Source organism: Rhinolophus sinicus, chromosome 3, assembly GCF_057876585.1.
Source record: "Rhinolophus sinicus isolate RSI-liver-muscle chromosome 3, RSI-T2T, whole genome shotgun sequence".
Classification (NCBI taxonomy): Eukaryota; Metazoa; Chordata; class Mammalia; order Chiroptera; family Rhinolophidae; genus Rhinolophus; species Rhinolophus sinicus.
Genome location: NC_142503.1, coordinates 199,456,299 through 199,476,795, shown reverse-complemented (window position 1 = coordinate 199,476,795; position 20,497 = coordinate 199,456,299). Strand labels below are relative to the sequence as shown.

Genomic DNA, 20,497 nt, shown 5'->3' with positions numbered 1-20,497 from the left:
CGGCCTGCCCAGGCGCTTCTCTGGCAGGGAGGACTGGCTAAGCAAAGCCTGGAGGGTGGCAGAGGGCGGGTGGAGAGGGTGTGGGGAAGCGCACCGCGCACAGGGACCTGTGTACACCCAGCCGGATGCTGAGGGGAGCAAACCACGCAGGAGACATCCCAGAGAGACAGGACCGGCGCAGGGGGAGCAGGCTGGGCGAGGGGAAGCACACCTGTCTGGCGGGCGCACCTGAGCTGGGGCAGGAAATGAGGTCTGGAGTCGGGAGCTGGGACTCAGGGCCATGGAGGCCCAGGCGAAAGGGCTGGGCTGTGAGCCTGAAGCCCTGCGCGGCCCATCCCAGAGCCCCAGCACTTGGCAGGTGACCGGTCTGAAGGGAACAGTGCTGCGAGGGCACAATACACACTGGACTCTGAAGACTCATTGATAAGTTTTATATTGACTATACTGGATGTTGAAATAATATTCTGGATCTATTGGATAAAGTAAAATCGTAATCTCACCTACTTTGCCTCACTTGCTGGGCTATGAGAAGGTTTGAAATTGCCTGTGAGGCTCCCTGTGTATTTCTCCTGGCAGCGAGGCTGCAGGCAGTGGGGGCCCCAAGGCTTCTGAAAAGGGAAGTGACAGATTCGTGTGAAATCCCCCAGCAATCTGTACAGAGTGGGAGGCGGGGTGGGTGGGGAACCGGTGAGGAGGCTATGACCACTGCAGGGGACAACAGCCTTACACTTGACCGTGGCAGGGTGGGCTGTTTCCCAACGCACTGGGCAGGGTGGTGGGTAGGTGGGGTGGTGAGGGGACATTTGAGGATTCCTTGGTTTTAGCCCGAGTGACAGAAAAGAATGGGGCGTGGGTGACTAAGCTGGGGAGAAATCCACGTGTCCTCACCTAGTGGGTCTAATGGGAACGGCCAGGAAGACAGGAAATCAGCTGTGAACAGGGAGAGCCAGCTCTGCAACACCCTAAGATCTCCAAGGGAAGGGGGTAGCAAGGAAGGCGTGAAACTCTGCAAAAATCCTACTTCTAAGGACACAAGCAGAAGGAGAAGCAGAGGAAACGCCTCGGAAGGCCCGTGAGGAGGAGGAGGAGCTGAGGCTAGGAGTCCTGCGCTGGGCATCGGTGCCGGGGTTTGAGGTCTGCTGTTACACACTAGGGAGTGAGGCTGAGACACAGCAAGTGCTGCTGGCAGGCGGCGGCTTCCTCAGGTGAGCACAGGAAAGCGAGTGTGGGGCTCAGGAAGAGGGCAGGGGCGGGAACAAGGAGAAGAAAGCCCCTGCTCCCAGCGGGAGCGAGACGCCGAGGGGAAACCCTGCCAGGCAGCGGTGAGGACACTCTGGTGGCAAGGAGCAGATGAGGGCCTGCGTCCCACTCCACAAACCTGCACAGCACGCAGGGGAGACGAGGCAGCGAAGAAGACAGTCCCCGTGAGGTCGCCTGGCACCCCCACTGGGCTTTCCATTAAAGATTAGAGTCAAATTCCAAGATGATCCAAGGCCTTTTTAAATAATCACTTCCACACAAAAATCACACCCCACAGCTGGGCATCAGCGTGCCATTTCTGTAGATCAAGACGCCTGCCCTGGAGTGCGCCCCCATACCCTTGCCTCCCCCCATGGATCCCACTCCGAATGCCAAAGAAACCGCCCCATTGCCAATACCGATCCAGTGAAAATCAGACACATACATACCCAAACCACCATCACAATGGCATTGATAGCCAGGATTTTCTAACTGTACTAGACTAGTTGCAAAGAAGCAAGAATACAAATCAACCTGTGCCCACACTAAAGGACACTAAGAGGAAGCTTTCTAAAGCACTTAGTTTTCTTTTTATTTTCTTGCACTACTAGCAACATGACAAGCAGGAAAAGGGTGTTTTGGGGGTCTGGGTATGCATTTTAAAATGCAGATATTAACTTGTAACAAAAATACTAAATTCACAAACCACAGCAGCTGCTGGAAAAGCCCCAGGGGAGCCCCAGGCTAAAATGGCAGTAAAGGCTTTGGTTGTGGAACACATTAAGGCAGTGGCTCCCGCAGGAACATGGGGAAGGGTACTTCCAGGCGGTGGAAGTGAAGACCAGATGCCATTTTTATCCTAACATTTTCAAGCTTTACGGAGTAGATCACCATGTGTTCATCTCCTCCCTTCGATTAAAAAAAGCAACGACAGAGACAGAACTAACCAAATGCACAGACCCACTCTTGTTGCAGAGCTGGACAGACAGAACATTGCAAAGCTGGGTCTCACTCCCCTTCCCCACTGCTGGGCACTGACCAGGAGGCTGGCGCCTGCAGCTGGTAGGATTAGAGAATTCCCAACCTTGGGCAGCAGCCCCGAGTCAAGGTCAGGGCCTTCTCCCGTGCCCTTCACTCAGACATGATCTCGGCCATAAGGAGACTGGAGCCCACCCAACGTGCTGGGGGGGCCTCCCAACCTGCGAGAAGCAGAGTCTGGAACAGAGGGTCTCATTACACGTCAGTAATGAGAGAAGCCAAGATGACAAGTTCTTTTTCAATTTTACATCTTACCCAACAATCAAAACATACTTGAAAATCCTTTGACGTTACTATTCTATGGCCACAACCCAGAAATAACAAGAAGTTTTAGAGAGATGAGTAAGGCTGAGTTCATCATCATATAGAAACCTTCCCTTTATAATTCCTCCTCCACAATACATCATAACCACACGTAAGAAGAAGCTAACCCCTCATTCTTTTGGGGTGCTCACACAAGGCTGAGTGCTGCGGAGGCGACTCTCCGTCCCAGGTGCCTTTATTAAGAAGGTCGGCCCCCTGGTGTGGGGCCTCCTGGATATAGCTCCAACGCACTCTCAGTAGCGTGCAACATGCACAGAGCGCCACAGATAGACACCTACAGTCAACTCAGAGAGACGGGAGAAAGCAGAGACCCTGGGGCTCTAAGGCCATCATTCCCCAAGGGAGGCCACAAAGCACCAGGGCCTTTCCTTCCTCCTGGGCTGGCTCAGGTACAGCAGCCAGGGTCTCGAGGGGCCAGACTGGCAGGTGGAGGTTGCGGCATCTCTAGCGGAGGGAAGGTGTGAGTCCTGGTCTTACAAAACAGGGAAGCTAACAGTGAGCCCCAGGATTCATCAGCGATACTCTACCTCTGGACGTCTCTAAGTCCCACTGTTTCTATCAACAAGCATTTTAATTTTTTTTATTTTTTAATTAATGGGAAAAATCACCTTTTAAGATATACTCGAGTCCCACACAGAAGTTTTCATCTATCTTTAATCTCAGGCAGATTTCTGGAACTGACAATTCCATGCCATCCAAACATGTAGTGTATTTTCATGTACCAGGCATCCCCAGAAAGGAAGCAAAGATCAGAATAACCAGCAGTGGGTGTGTGTGCAGACGTGTAACGGTGGCCGAGAGAAGCGCTCTGCTCACACCCACTGCACAGTGCTAAGCAGCCCCCATCCTCAGCCTCGCACGCGTGGACTCTGCCTGGGGTGCCCTGCTCTTACCTTCATGTCCTGGAAACTCACTGCTGTTTCTCCTCCAAACCTGCCGGTTCCTCACCTCCCAGAAGCTGTTCCTTCCAAGCCCTGGCGGGAGGAGCCCTCTGGGTTTCGCCTCCACCCGGAGCCGACCGAGCGCTGCCCAGGGCTCACTGCAGGCCCTTTGCTAGCCTCCCATCCTCACCACACGCAGGCAGGTACTGTCCTTACCATCTTCCAGCTGAGGAGAAGAGGTGAGGGAACAGACCACAGCCGGCAGTCAGTCAGTGGCAGAGCTCGAGTCGGAACCCTAGGCATTCGGCCTCCAGGCCATCAGGCTGTGAGTCTGCAAGTTCATGGCCATGAGCTGACTGCTTGAAGAGCCCCTTTGGAGCCAGTATGATGAGACGGCAAGAATCCTGGGTGCAATCAGGGCTCGGTCCTCAGCACGCTTCTTACGCTTACTGTACTGTCTCCACAGACCTTTCTTCTAATCTCAGGGATGTGCTCACCGTTTACATGCTGACAACTCCCAAACTTTCACCTCTAGTTTTGAGCTCCAGATCCATGTAACCGACCACCTACAGGCCTGCCAAGTTTAACAAGTACAGAATGGAACTCTGACCTTTCCCTCCACCCCAAACACCTGCTCCTTCCTCAGTTTTACCCAGGGGAGTAAGGTGACAGCCATAAACCCAAGATTTGCTCCTACCTCTAATTTGCTCTCCACGAAGCAGCCAGGGTAATTTTAAAAAATGCCAGCCTGACAGCTGCGTGCTCCTGCTCCCTTCTTAGGGATCGCACAGCTCAGGGGAACACACACAGCTGGGCCCGACCCCACCTGGCACAGCCCTCCAAGGCCACGCCCCCACTTCTCAGCACCCTCCCCGGTACACTGTCCTCTCTCCGTCCTCCCAGCCAACCGCCTTCCCCCGCTCTCCTTCCTGCAGAGTGCTCTGCCTCCAGTTCCTTACCCGGATGGCCTCCTTTCCCTGCGAGGCTCAGCTGAAAGCACACTACTTCCTCCGAGAGATGTTCTCCGCCTCCCGGTTTAAAGCAGGCCCCATGTTTCTCTCTCAGGCCCACTGTCTTACGTCACAAGTCACCATTTGCCAAAGGTGTGAATGTGTGTGTGAGTGTGTGTGAGTGTGTGTGTGTGTGTGTGTGTGTGTTGCTATTGTTCACACCCTTTTCCCCTCCCTCTGAGGGGGTAACAGCAGGGGGGGTTATCTGCCACTGCAGACCCAGTGCCAGGCACGTGGCAGGTAATCAAGGTCTGTCAAATGAATGGGAAAACAGCCACAAGTCTAGTTCAAGGCCTCAGCTCTCACCTGGACAGTTACTAGAGCCTCCTCACTGGTCTTGCTACCTTCATTCTCTCTTTCTTCATTCCAATCCACCTTCCACAAGTGCTGACAAGAGTTCTAAAAAAACACATGTGATCCTGTCACTCCCTTGAGGAAAAGCGCAAAGGTCCCCCACAGCCTCCAGTGTCAGATCCAAGTTTGTTAGCGTGTCATGAAGGGGCTTTTACGACCTGCTTCCAGTTTCTCTGTCCAGCTCTGGCTCCTGCCACCCGAGGCCCACACGCTACATTTGGCCACATCTGGTTCCGAGCTAGTCCTCCACACGCCAGGTTGTGTTCTCCAGCTCTGACGGCCTTTCTCACCCTTTTCCAACTCCTACGCATCTTTCAAGACCCAGATATCAAATGTCACCTTCTGGAAGCCTCCACCGAGCTTCACTTCCGTTTTAATTTTACGGCATTTGATACCTACTGAGGAATCCAGTGAACACATAGCCCTTGGTACTTGATTCATAGCATTGTGGTAACACATGCCCCCGTACTCTGTGTGTCCATCTTACGAGACTGCGCACTCCTGGGAAGACAAGGGCCCACCCATCTTGCAACCACACGGGCTTACAGCTTCTGGAATTACTTCCTAGTTCCAACTCCATCATCAATTTGCATCTGAGCTGCACAATTAATTCACTTACCTTCTCTCTGACAATTTTCTCAGCTGCAAAATGGCAACAGTCACCCACCGTCCCGGGCAGAGGGAATATATAAAACATTCCGCAGCCTCTAACTCTCGTACCAATGCAAAGCATGGCATGACAATTGCATCAGCCCCAATTTCTGGCACCCTGAGAAACAAACCTCTGACGACCCTTGCTCTTAGACATCCTGACCAAAATCTGATGAAAATATCATCCACACAGCCAAAGAATTCCCTACTGTGAAGGGCAATCAACTTCAGCCTTGAGCTGTCAATGCCCAGATGGCATCACACCGTACAGAGTCCCAGCATTCTGAACAGCCACTTTTCAAATAAAATGTAAAGACAGTATGCGTTAACTCATGCTTCAATTACTAAGAGCGAGGAGGCTTTCCCGCCTGCAACACCCATTTGTGCAGGAGCAGGGACGGGTCTGGCTGACGCGCTGAGTGCTCTCGGGGCCTGGGACTCCAGGGACCTGTGCTCTCCGGTCCCCCGTCTCCACCCTCCCGCAGCAGTGACACACAAACCCTCCTTGTTCTCTAAGTGGCAATCTGTGCCATCCTCAGCCAGGGCAGCCTCCTGATTTTGTTGACCAACAGCCCTTCACACGGTTCCAATCCCTTCCCCCTCAGTAACACTCCCCTACCTCAACACCAACACAGCCCCACCATGAGTCCAAATTCACAATTTCTATTGATGGTGCAAAGAAGGCTTGTTTTGTGGCTCCACTCAGCCCAACCAAATACAAACAAACAAAAAAACTGTCCAGCTTACTGAGAAATCATTTTCTCATTTTCTCAGATGATGATAATAACATATCTAGGTAAATAGAATAATTTTCTGCTGAAGATTTTTTAAATGAAAAATGGGATTAACTACTTTTCCTCTATAGTTTATCAATCCAGATGGCAAGTTCTGTTCCCAGTCAACCCAGATGACACTAACGGGAGATGGCATGATGGCTCAAAAGATCTCACCAAGTCCACTGGTGACGTCAGACAGCAGCCCCGCGGGCGGGTGGGGTCTGGACACGCACGACAGCATAGACCATAAAGATTGCAAAAGAATCAGAATTTTAACTGCAATTCGTCAAGATGAATATTCTTCCCCAAATGATTTCTTAAAAGCCAGAATTTGTACTGCGCTTCTGTTCCAAGTTAATGACGTTCAAATCATGCAAGGGCACAACCTCTTGTCCTTCCTGAGAGAGGGATCCCACATGGCCTGACCCTTGTCACATCATGGCTGAGGTCCACGATGTTACATAGAGCGTGGACTCAGGGCTTCTAAGTTGGCAAGCCTATGTCATCTTTCCCATTGGCTAGGAAAGTCCTACGGAAACAGACAGGAGCCATCAACTGTGTAACAGCAATTCTCAGGGCTGCAAGCCCACTCGGAGCTTTAACAAATATAATCTATTTGGCAACTTCTACCTGCCACGTTTAATAGTCCTGACGTGTTCCTGAGCAGATGGCTCAGAATCTCGGCTACTTCCAGAATGAAACTGAAGGTACTAGAAATCCCAGCACAGACCACAACACTGGCAAAAGCTAGGGCATGTGGTCCAATTTGAAGTGCCAGGATTTCTAACTATGTCAAAGGTGATTTTAACAGCAAATAGTTTCAAGAGCTAGAGAATTACTCCTTAGCCAAATGCCTGTCAAATATACCACAAAAGCTTTAACTGTAATTTAAACAGCCTAAATAAATGTCACCAAGTTCTTCGATCTGCGTGAAATTTTCTGGTGATGTGAACCAAGTTTGGAATTCTGTATTTTCTTATTTAAATTATAAATTTCAAGTTACGGCCTCACCCCTCTCGCCATTCTAAAAGAGTTTTAAAGTACCTGCTATAAACACCTGAGCATACTCCATAAAAAAACACACAAAACAGTTGCCCCAAAGAAGAACAGGTAAACGTCAACAAGTTAACTCACCACTTTTCAACTTGGGTAATACTAGGCAGGACGGCTGAGAGAATGAGAAAACGGGCTTAGCTCAAACTGTGGACCAAAGCCCACTACCCTGGGTAAGGACATAGCAATTCTTAAAGGGAGTCTTAACAGCTAAGACAGGATGCTACTTACTTCCTCATTAAATAGTTTGCTAGTTTCTTTTTTGATTGGGTCTATAAGCTGGACTTGGCCTGCGGAAAAGCCCACTAGGAGAGAGACACTTTCTGCTGTGGCTGTTAGGTGGTTGAAGTCATGACAAGTAGGCTGTGTTCCTTTGTATATCCTTTTATCTATTGGTTTACTCAAGTCAGCAGCCTGGAGGAGAAAGAGAAAAATACACACGGTAAACAGCACGTTGAGACGAGAAAGCTAAGTTACACTATTTTATACTCTCCGCTACGATGTTCAATCTTACAAAGTCTTTAAAATATTTTTTCAGCTTTAGCATTTTGTAAAAGCACTTTCACATACCTTAGCCAATGTGATATTGTTAGACTATCCATAATATGTTTTAACTGTTACTTTCATAACTTGTTCTGCTTCAAATATATTTAACAAGGACTCCTGAACTTCAGGAGGAAAAATCCTTTAGATACTAAATTCAGTATTTGTAAAATGCATCCAAGCATTTTCTAACTGAGTACGTCTAACCACATAAGTCAGCTTTCGAATACATCTACGACACCTCCATGCTCACGGGTGTTACCTGTAGCCCAGAGGTTCTCAAAGTGTGGTCCCCAGACCAGCAGTGGCGGCAGCAGCGTCACCTGGAAACTCAGAAAGGCCAATTCTCAAGCCCCACCCCAGACCAAATGGACCAGAAAGGAGGGGGCTGGGCCGCACATGTGGACGTTAAGAAGCTTTCCGGCTGACTGCCGGCGCCTCGGGTTTGAGAACCAGTGCTGCCCGGCTGTAAGCAGGCGCTCCCTTACTGCTCCCACCCACTTCCGCACTCACTGTCAGGTAACTTGCACCCACCGGGCCCACACTCAAGTGCGGTACACGCGTCATCTTTCATCTTTACAATGATCCTTCAAAGCAGACAGTATTTCCCCATTTTACAGATGAGAAAACAAGTTTAGGGAAGTTAAATAACTCAACCAAGGTCACCATACCTACCTAGTACGTGGCAGGGCTGGATTTGGAACCGAGGTCTGTTTGCCCATAGAGGGGACAGGGAGAAAACACACCCACACTCCCCAAAGTCAAAAGCAAATGACTGACTTGAGCTAACCGTGATTTTTCAATGTGCCTCCCTTCTTTAAAAGCAGGAGTCTTTTCTTCATGGGAAATGTTCTGTGTGGTCCAATTCGCCGGGCTGTTATTGTTGAAATAAAGGAAACCCACCCACCCTCCCACCCACTGCCCCGGTCCCACTGGAGAATCACAGATGGAGACAACTAATGCTGCTGAACCTGTCCTATAAAACATGGCTTCAGCTTGTGCATGTTCTGGGGTTTACAGCTCCAGATCCGTACTGGCCACCCCTGCACAGGTTCTAAGGATTTCTTCCTTCCAAACAGGCCTGTGACATTGTACTGAGGATTCTAATGTCTGACTCTTCAGATAATAAACACACAGAGTAGAAAAGATGACCCCAAAATTACAGGCATCTGTGAGCAAACTCAAAACCCGACCACTTGGGAGTCTGGACGTGAGTGGCCCAAGTCACTCCGGGAGCTCGGGGCTAAGGAATGAAAGCGCATGTCCAGCCTCAGGCAGGAAAAGTGGGGATGGTGGTCTGCAGGACGAACCAAGAGAATATGTACACGGAAGAGCTGTGACAGGCGTGACATAGAGAGAGCATGGTACAAAAGGAAGGCCCGACACTTTGGAGCGAGGAGAAAGGGGCCAGAGGGCAGGGAGGACGCTGTGCTGGGAGGCAGCGAGCTCAGCAGCGGTGGTGACCTGTAGTGGAAAGGGTAGAAAAGGAGCCAGAGGAGCCGCCTGAGTGAAGACTTGGGCTGGGCCCTACAGGCGGGGCCAGAATCCTAGGCTAAGGGAACAACACAGCAAATCACCTCAGAGCGAGGAAGACATCAGCAGAATAGCTCAAAATATAAAATAAGACACACTGGCAGCTAGACACAAAAATCAAATTTGAAATAAGAACAGATTAAATTATTACATGATCTCTGTATCAGCATACATAACGCTTAAGAGATTTTTTTTAAAGTTTGCTTAAGGAACTTACCCCTAAAAGAATACACCTCAAATTATGCACCAAATACAAAAATCAATTCAAAGGCAAACCAAAAATTAACAGACAAAACATACTAATTTAAGTTGAATGAGCAAAGGAATACACAATGGTTCGCAGAAACAGCAGAGGAAGTAGACGCACCTCTTTCCAAGGACGGCGACCATCGGAACGAATGGATCCCTTGAAATAACGATTAGGTTGGTGCAAAAGGAACCCATCAGCCTCAGTTCTAGGCCTGTTTAGTTTACATCCCTGCCCCCTAATACGGAACTTCACTGAAAAGCCTTCACCTAGAGTTACGTCCTATGTGAACAAACACCTGAAGTATTTTAAGTGCCAACCACGCGATTAGTTTTACTCTCAAGCCTGTAAATACTCTGCAAACAGCCTGTTGACTGATTTGCTTAACAAGACTTCTTCCTAGATCACTGCTCTCGACGTGTCCCAGCCCTTGAGGAGCTGAACTGTCTGCAGTCAAAATTCAATTCAGAAACAGAATAAGCTTTGGAAACTTTTATGGCAGTTTGACAGAGTAATTTTGTATCTGTAGGGTCTAATAACAAGCAATTAGCGTTTGCATTCTGCGTGTCTTTTTCAAAAGTTTCTTTTCCGAGTAATTCTTCTTTTACTTTACAAAAGTGTCAGTCCAGATAGACTGGACATTTTTAAAATGGCCACTTCAACACGGGTGAGAGTAGCACTGTCCTAGACGGCACAAGGGGACACTGAGAATACTGGCACCTCAGGTACCCCTGCCTCTCCGACCCCCGAAGGAACGGATCTACTAGAACAGCAGAAGTCTGGCCAGGCCACATGTCACCTCCCTTAAGCAAGGATTTCTGAGAAGCCTGAGTGATGGCTCAGTGCGCACGAGAAACATACTTCTGAGAAGCGCGTGGATGGACCCCACCACTGGTGCCTGGGCTTTCTGGGGCCCAGCGCCACACAGCCATCTCCGACTCACCTTGGCCTCTTGCCTCTACAGGCGACCACTAGGTCAGTCTCCTTTTCCACCCCTGGTTGCTGCCCTCGTTCCTCTTGCTGCTCCTTTCTGCAGGGTGGGGTGGGGTGTGCCCACATGGCCTCTGAACGCACACCCCTCTGCTTTCGGCAGCAGGACTAACTACCTGAGCCTGCCACTCCTCTTCCCCGCGGGGTCAGCAGCCCTACAGACAGCTTCCCAGGTAGGGCAGTCTGCTAGGCGAGTGTCCAGACGTTAGAAGCAGGCAGACACAGGTTCGAGCCTTGCCTTCCCTCTTGGTAGCAAGGTGACCTTGTGCAAGGTGCTTGTTTCCTCTCCCTGAGCGCCCCCAGCTCCGCAGAGGGTGCTGGTGAGGCTGGCAGATACTGGATATAAAGCACAGAGTACACAGGAGCACTCAAAAGGCAGCTACCGTTACTAGTTCAGCCCTGTCACATCCCACTTCGGGTCACCTGGCTTCCTAATTCCCGTCCCATCAGAGAAGGATGCCGTGCCCGGCAGTCCTGCCCTCATGGCCTGGCCCCCTCCGTCCTCCCTAACAGCAGCACCGATTTCCGTCCATGGAGCATTTTCCAGGCACCCAGAACGTTACCCTCATCATCTCCCCGAACCTCAGTCATGCCTCCAAGTCGGCAGTAACACTCCGACATTCTACAGCCAGGAACCTGGGGGGCGTCAGGGTCAAGGCCCGCCTGCCTGCAGCCACACCTGGCCTGCCCTCCACAGCGAGCTACCTGTGGCGTGCCCGGCCTCACTAGGGGCCCTCTTGGTTGGGGGTCCCCTTCGCCCGTCCCCAGGAATTCACCTCAGCAAGCATTTTCCCACCAGCTGTTCTCTGGGCTGGCTCCTTGATCTCAATTCTCAAGTACTTAGTTCGTTCCACAAAATTTAGTACTTAATCACTTACATCATAACACTCTTGTGTTATGGCTGTTATCATCAATTACAATACAGTTACAACGATGAAAAAAAATCACCACAAAAATTCCTTTAAGGACAGAAGGTCTTTATTAAACAGTCACCACTGTATTGTTCCATAAAATTAGCTTTTGTTTTTCAGCTTTTTGATGGATTTGCATAGATGAGTTTCAGGCATTTTGGGATATTTTTAATGTTTCTGCATCCTGATTACTGCCAATTATCTGAATTCTTAAGTATGAATTAAAGGCAAACCAATTTTTAAAAATGTCTTACCAATTTTAAGAATTAGATCGTATTTGCTTATGCAGCCCCGGTAGAGTATCCAGTATGTCACAAATGCTAAATATCCACTGAATGAATGAAACTAAAATTGTTCCGAATTTTTTCAAGATTAAATTTTATTGTAATGCTCATCAGCTTCTGCATAAGGACTTACTGATTATAAATAAGTCATCAGTCTCATTCTTAACTTCATAGAAAAATGTTAAATGGCTGAAAATTCCTACTACAGAAACAGCGAATTACCAAAATCCTCGATCAGTAAGTACCAACTTTAAAATGTCATGCTCCTCTTTTCCTTGGATTTTCGATCCTTAATATCCCTGGAATTCTTTTTATGACAAATACATTGAAATATGGCATCACTTGGTCGGTTTAGCACTAACTAGCATTTATCTTTCCTGCACCACAAAGGTCTGCAAGAGAAGCGCCTGTTCCAGCTCACACCTTGACCCCAGAGCCCACCTGTAGGCCAGGTGAGTAAAGCTGCTGAGTCAACAGGAACGCAGGAGAGGGCCTTGAACCTGAGGGGCTAGCCCACCACAGGGAAAGCGCTGCCTTGGGCTCAGGGGGCCCGCTCAACCTGCCAGGGCCTCGGCACCCTGTCACAGCCATTAGAGGAGCTCAGAGAAGGCCCGTGGGCCTATGAAGCCTCTTCGTGGGAACCTGCTACTAGACAGTCCTGAGGCCCAGAAGCATTTGATGTGGAACAGAAAATATCTCAGAAAGGCGTCTTTGAAAAACTGCATGTCGGATGATAATACACGGGGGCGATGTAGGTAGTAAAAGTGGGCTTTATTTTCCCAAAGTTTCACATTCTCCTTCCTCATCCGAGAATCACCCCAGAGATTACCAGTCCCACAGAACTTGCCAGAAACGAGTTCTTTTACTGGCATATATAACAGCTGCCAAATATCCAACCCAGACCAGAAGCTTACCTGTCTTCCCTCCAAGCCCGTCTCCCAAGCTTTAAGGCTGTTGCCTCAGTCAGGTCCCCTGTATGGCACCCCGTCCCCAAATGACAGCTGCAGAGCCCTTATGGGCCTGTCCTTCCCCAGCCCCCACCTTCTTGGCTCAGCCCCAGGCTCCCTCCACCCACTTCTGTGCACTGTGCCAGATGAGTCTTCACGAAGCCGCAGGTCACTCTCCCACTGAGCCCTCCTGGGCTCTGCCAGGCGTAACATAGCAAGGGCTGGCCTCCCCAGCTGGACACCCACAGGCCTCCCTAATATGGGCCTCATCACCCCTCCCTTCACACACGTTAGCCCCAAAGGCACTTGTTCAGCCTGCCTGTGCTCTTCCCACCCGGCCTTTCCCCCCGGGAAGCACAGAGCACTTCCGCCTGGCTGTCACCTATGACTCCGTGCCACTGCTAACTGCATTCCGTGTATCATCGAAGTCCAGCTCCTTCTGAAAACCACCAGGAGGCTGCTGAGTCCCTGGCGGCCTGAACAGACTAATGCAAAAGGCCGGAGCAGCGCCCGTGCATCAGACGTCTCCAGCGTGCCCTCTGCCAACCAGGAGAGAACCGGTGTCGTGCTTTCGACTATCATTCCTTTGACCGCATCCCAGACAACAGAAATAGGAGCCAAAGTGAACAAGGGGTGACTTCCCAGGGCCACAAAGGCTCACCTCCTCAGACAGCAGGGAACCACGGGAGTCCTACCTTAAAACCTGGGATCCAAAGGAAGCCACGTCACAAGGACCGCTCCATGGTGCTTGTTGGGGGAGACTTTTCACCCAGTCAGGCTGGGGGTCTCTAGTGCCTGCGAAGGAGGAGTCCAGTCTGGGGCTGGACCACACCAAGCTGGTCCTCCTGGCTGAACCCTGGGGAACCGCCAGAGCCCCCTAAGTCATAGGCTGAATGAAACGAGGCTGACCACTCAGAGCTGACATGTAGTCCCTGTGAGAACGAAGTCCAATGTACTATTCAACCAAAATGTTCTCCAACATAGTGGAAAATAACCTGGCTCTAATGACAGTAAAACCAAAGAGTCATTTTCAAATAGCTCACTGCCCACACTTCCCACGCAGGTCAGCAGTGTGACACGGGTGACATCAGCTGTAAGGCAGTGCACAGGCTCTAGTGTCCAGCACAGGCTCTAGTGTCCAGCCCAGCCAGCTGTCCTGGAGGCAGAAACAAACCCAGGCTAACCTGTGAGACACGCACACATGCCGTCCATGTTCCGCAGTTCCTTCAGGCCAACAGGTACGTCCCAAACACCTGCGTAACTGGCATTATGGTATTAAAAGAGTCTAACGCATATTTAAACAAAGACACCAAGGGCGTTAAAAAGTCAGTTAGGTTTGGCATCACGTATCCCAGTAGGAAAAAAACTGTCAATCAATTGTATAGTTTCAGTGTTTGAAAAGGATGGAAACTTACCTGTGACAGGCCTGGCACACGGGAGGCACCATTAAATAAATATCTATTGTAGAAGTGAAACAATTACGGGAACAGAAGTGTTAAGAACCAGAAGAGACCACATCCAGGGACATATAAAACCAAATTATAATCCTTTTGCTGACCAAAATCCTAACTAACAACTGATGTGTTGGTGGGTGCCCATCTGTGAAAGAAAACCACCTCCATTAGCAAGTATCTGTAAGTCACTTTCCGGTTTACAAAGCACCTTGGCCGTAGCAGCAGCAGCGCTGATTCGGTCACACACCTGTGCCCTAAGTACTAGCGCCACGCCCATCTTATAAGGGGTGCGAGTCAGCAGGGAGGGCAGGCGGTGGAGTCCAGGCTGCCTAAATCCCAGCCTGTGCCCCTTCCTCTGCACCACGCTGCTCTGACAGGAAGCTGACAAGTAACCTCTCAGGCAGCACCTAGTTCGAAAATTCCATCACTGTGTGACACCATGTCCTATGCTTGGTGACAATCAGAATTCCAGCCTTGCTCCATCTGGCCCAGATTCCAGACCTACCTTCTCAATACGTTTACCTCACCGGGCTGTTTTATTAAAATGGAGTAACATACCAAATTCCCAAGCATAATGCCTAGCACTTAAAAGGCACTAGAGAGACGATGGTTCCCCTCTTTTAAACTTGTATTTCTCCTTCTGAACACAGAAGGGCTCGCGGCTTATCATCCAGGCTTTGAACAATTCTCATTATTCACGGACACCTACAAAGAAACAGAAGCAAGGAAAAACAGGAATACTTCTTTCTGCCCTAACTTTCCTGAAGACAGCAGCAGGACCCAAGTTTAGGGCAGTTTTCTTCCAATCTAATTTTCCACAAGAGGGCACCTTCCCTTCCTCTTTCCTTCTCAGACATTAGCTCCAGCCCACACGTGCTTGGGCGCCCCGGCCCATTCCTCACTAAAAACAAACTGTCACGTGTCGCCATGCTTCTCTCATGGCTCTGACCCTGGAATGAGCACCCACCACGCACTTTCCAGAGCTCCTCTCACATGCGTGGCAGCAGCAGGGCCAGGAGAAGTGAGGCAGGGAACTCCGTGAAGGGAAAGAGACGGGAAGGACAAAGAGCCAGGTGACGCAGAGCACAGGCGAATTGTGAGGGGCCACCTTCATGTCACTCCACAATGGGAAGCCGTGCTACCGTGTTTCCCCAAAAATAAGACCTAGCCGGGCAACCAGCTCTAATGCGTCTTTTGGAGCAAAAATTAATACGAGACCCGGTCTTATAGGAAAATGAAACCAGGTCTCACATTAATTTTTGCTCCAAAAAACACATTAGAGCTGACTGTCGGCTAGTTGTTATTTTCAGGGGAAACACAGCAGTTACAAAATGCGTAAAATGTGCTCAGTGAAATTTTCACAGCCACTGTCTGTGGATTTGCTTGCTGCTCAGCAAAGAAAACCTCTTGCAGGAGCCAGGGGAGTCTCTGGGCAAGGTGGGGTGTCCCCCGGGGGAGGGGGGCAGGGCTGCGTTAGGAGAAGCATCTTCTCCCCGGCCCAGCACTGTCTGTCAGTCAAGTGTGCGAACTCCCAGGCTTCTGTTGTTTTCACGCGCATTTTCCCCCAATGCACCTGTCACGTAAAACCCTTCGCGATGTAAAATCTACTCCTCTTCCCTTGAGTACTTTTTACAAAGGAACCTAAGAAGCTGCTAAGCTGCAACACCTCCGCCATCTCTTCCTTCTCTGAGGCTGCACTCCAGGCCCAGGTTCATCCCCATCACAACACGACACAACGCGACACGCGGCAATTGGGCCGCCCTGGTGCTTCCTTTAGGCTAACGAAATACCGATTCCTTCATTAAAGAAAAAGTGTGAGTCAACATCAGGTAACTGTGACTTGCACACATACTAACACCAGATCTCATCATATCAAAATGCTGACATATTCAAATGACCGATTTTTGTTAAGTCCTTCTGTTAACTATGCATAGAAATACGCATTCCTATTCCTACGGGGATGCCAACAGCTCAAATGGAAGAAAAGGCAAGATGCTTTCATTTCTGCAAAAGATACTCGTGAAATTTTTAGAAAATTTTTAAAAGTTCCCCCTGAAGGGGGTGGGGGTGGGGGTGGGGGTGGGGGTGGGGGTTCTATGCCTTCCTGGCAACCTGGAGGCCGCTGAGCAGGCTGCCCAGATGCCGCGTAACTTCGGGGCTATCGATTCCCTGCACTTAGACTCCTCTCGAGCCTGCACTTGGCACAGCACACAGAGCCCTTGTAATTTGCTGAGTAACATCAGTAGTCTGAGAGGCGCTCCCAGTCCAGGTGAAACATGCCCTAAATCCCCAGCTGTGTGCAGACCCTGCACTCTTCCCGCCCGAGGCCCAGGAGGGGGGGTGGTACCCTGCCCAGCTTTCAGAGGACCGTGCCTGGAATCACATGAAGCTGCCACTACTTTTTATCAATCACCCAACTTCAGTTGGGACAATGAACTACTGCCTCAGTACCGTACAAAATTTCCCAGTGACACTGATGTGTACCAGGAATTTTACATCAAATGACAACATTCTGGAGGCAGCACGCTGCTGTATTTTCGAACAGGGAGCAAGAGAGCTAGACAGAACATTAGACTTGAATTACACAACGAAGGGAGATTAGCCACTAAAGCAGGTGGCCAAAATAGTGGCTTTGGCCTCTGTAATTCAAATAGTCTCCGCTCCAGGAAGCCTCGCTGAAGAAAGTAGCCTCAAATCAGTGCGAGGAAAAGCTCTCATTTCTCCTTCATCTGAAGTCTTACAGCATCACTGGATCGGCTCAGCTGGCACTTGGGCTGTTGGGCATTTGTCATGTACGTCTTATCTCCCCAACGAACCCAACATTTTTTAGGGCACAAGGTCATCTCAGTAACAGCCACTCAAACATCTTTGGCATTTGTTTCCCTCCGAGATTTAAAAAGCCCTTTTAGGCACCTGAAATGTCTCAAGCACTGGTATAGCCCTCATAACGCAAGAGCAGCCAGTTTCAAAACATGGACCAGCAAGACTGGCACACACAGGAATGGGCAGGGCAGGCCTCACCATGGGCAGACCCGTGGGAGTGTAAACTGGCACAGCCTTTATGCAGGGCAATTTGGCAACATTTCAGCAACAAAAGCCTCTTTTCCTTTAAACACAAAGTCAACTCCTAGGACTCTATCTTTAGAAGATACTTTTCAAGTGTGTAAACGATCTGTAATAGCCCCGACTGGCACCACAGATGCCCCTCCAGCAGGCCGGTAAACGGGGGCCACACTGAGCATGACTCAGAGGATGCAGGCACTGACAAGAAACATGACGAATCTCAAAAAATAACCTTGAGCAAAAGGAGCCGGGTATGAAAGAAGCATATACTCAATAATTCTATTTATATGGAGTTCAGAAATAAGGAAAGCTAGTCTGTGAGGCTGGAAGTGGGGAGGGTGGGAGAGGGGCCACAGGGGAGGCTCTGGGGGGGCCGGGAAAGCTGTCCCTTAACCTGAGGAATTTTCACTTTGTGAAAAATTAATACAGCTTTAAACTTACACACATTCTTGTTTGTATGCTGTCTTACACTTTTAAAAAATGTAATGAGCAAACACATGTACAGTCAACTCAGCTTTGTTTGTAACAAAACATTAATATGTTCTGTGTTCCAAGAAGGCTATGGGTAAACATATCATGAAGCCATTTAAAAACGAAGGCAGTTACTTACCAGCAAAGAAAAATGGGATACGCTATTTATTAAATGAAAATTGCAACAATAAAAAATGGGCTTGTAAAGACAATACAAAGAAATCTTAAAACTGTACTCATACTGTAATCATATTGTTAGTAATAACGGTGTACTGTTATTTTGAATGCCTTGTAGAATAAAGCAAAACAGTTAATAAAGAGATCCTTATAAATCAAGAAACCAACTGTAAAGAATATTTGTGAATCTGTCAAAAAACAGAATGTGTTCAAATGTAAATTTTTTACACGTGAAAATGTGGTTTTATTTTCCCAAAACAGTTCGTGTATTATAGAAAAAAATACAGAAGAAAAGAGATGTTTGGGATTTGCTTTCAAAGAACGCGGCCAGGGTGAGACAGCAGATGAGACGAGCCCTCTGTGGACAACGGCGACGCTGGGTGACAGGTATTTTGGCCGCTCATTATACCATGCCCTCTACTTTTGTGTTAATTGGGAAATTTTCCATAATTAAAAAAGTATAATTCTGTTTGGGCCATATATTTACTTATGTGTATATATTTGCAAAGAAAACAATTTGAAAAGATATTCATCAAAACATTAAAAGTGGTTATTAATAGAGGGAATAGTATTTAGGCGGCAATTTTTTGCCTATTTTAATGTCTAACTTTTTGTCAATGATTATTATTTTTGTAATTTTTTAAATAGAAAAAGGAAAAAAAGAAACACAGGCCAAAAAACTACTAAAGGTATTTCAAAATTATTTTAGAAGTTTAAAAGCATGTTATGGCCTGGCACAGGCTCACAGAAACATCTGTGGCTTGTGAACAGCAAAATTTGCCATAAAAGGAAGCTTACTGTTGCATCAGGTAAATGCACCAGTGGGAAGATGTATCACCAACAGGTGATGATAGATTTCGAACTGGCCAAATCGTAAGTTTCACATGAAGTAGGACCGCTGGAGTCTGTTACTAAGGTTTCTGTGGCACCAATGATGTCACTCAATGGGATGAGAAAGGACAGGGAAATTCTTTAAAGGAGACACCCATTCAGGGGACAGATAAGGAGGCCATGGCTGGTTCTATTGTTTCTCTTCAAATAGGAAGTACTACAGTGTTAGAAGGGTCACGGTGTGCTCTTGATCTGCTCCAGTGGCAAATAAAGACAGTTTTTCCCACAGCCGTCTTTGGGAAATCCACGTTTACCTCCCAATTTTCTCTAAAGTAAATCTAAAATTGAATTCTCATCTTTCTCACAAGAATTGCACTGAGAATTTATCATCAATCCCATGTTTCTCTAGAGATCCTAGGAAAACTCAATCCAGAAGAAAGCGCTAACAGGGTCACACAGTAGACTTTGTCTTTCTGCAGTCAGTAATATTTTAGCATTTAAAAGTTAAAATCCTGAGGCCTGAAATAAAATATTAGGCTCACCAGGGATGGCATTGTCCTGGAAGTCTCAGTGGGGACAGCGCTGCATTTTCAATGTAGGTTAGCAGGCCAACCAGCGTGGAAGTGAGTAAGAAGCTCCGCAGTGAAGGCAGAAATCAACCGCAAGCCGAAAGTTACCACTTGGCAACAACAACTGCTTCATTCTAAGCACTTGTCATTCATTCATTATCTCATGGAATAAAACATACATAATTAAAAACTTGCAACTCCCAGCTTAAAAAGTTACATATAAAGCTATTCACAAAGAAGTGGACGAGCAGCCGCTCACTTCCCAGTGCGAATAACTGTGGTACATGTCTGTACACAGCAGCCTTATACAGGTAACGACGTCTTCCACTCACGGGGTCAGACGACAGACAGAGCTGGACAAACAGAGCGGGAGCAGAGCTTTAAGAAAAGGGGAGGAGGCGCATTTATTCTCGAGATGCTGCAAATTAAGACCAAAGAAGTCAACTGCCTAAAATCATACAATCAGTTCAAACTGCAACTAAACTTGGAGCTCGGGTCTTATTCCCTATTAAGTGCACGGAACCCAGTGCACTGCGGAAAAGCATGAGGGTCACCTAAGCAAAGCCTCCTGTCTCAGTCTCCTTTCCTCTCACCTGTGGTCTTCTTGTTTCTACATCACTCGGTAACAACTAGTTGTCAGACCTTAAAATTATATTATTTATAACAAACTACAGAAGACTTTGCAACACCCAGTAAGCGTCGCATGAACCACAGGACACTCATTTAGTTGGTGCAAAGTTCACAGGTGTGCTCCAACTATGGCGAGCCCTCTCTAAGCGGGGAACGGAGCAGGGAGGCCTGAGTGGGGAGCAGGGAGGTGCCTCGATAATTCAAAGCTCTCGAGCGGGCTGTGTGCTGAGCAACTAAGGCCACGGCCGCTCCCTCAGCTCTTTCCAAAGGTCCTGCAGCCCCTGGACCATCCTCCTGCAGCAGAGCCAAGTGCCCACTAATACAATTCGGGCCCGCAGGGATGCACGCAAACAGGCGAAGGATGGCAGAAACCGGCCGCAATGCTAAGCACGGCTGCAGAGGCGGGAAGGAGGAAAGGCAGGCCCGCAGCTCGGCTGGGCTGGGACTCGGTTAGGACCACGGCGGCGGCAGCTCCACGTCCCAGCAGGGCCCCAAGGCAGCCCCTGTGGCTGCAAAGCAAA

At 48.8% G+C, this 20,497-nt stretch overlaps 1 protein-coding gene across 12 annotated transcripts in view; it reads right to left on the bottom strand.

Annotated features, from left to right (window-relative positions):
• Positions 1-20,497, bottom strand: part of WDR20 (WD repeat domain 20) — a 55,983-nt gene that overhangs the window by 14,876 nt on the left and 20,610 nt on the right. For 3 of the 12 annotated variants that reach the window (XM_019747230.3, XM_019747224.3, XM_074326908.2), the window contains exon 2: positions 7,558-7,740. The exons of 3 other annotated variants lie outside the window; for them this stretch is intronic. In XM_019747230.3, the coding sequence (XP_019602789.1) occupies positions 7,558-7,740 (183 nt within the window). 6 more of the 12 variants (XM_019747229.3, XM_019747223.3, XM_074326910.2 and 3 more) reach the window with 5 other exon arrangements.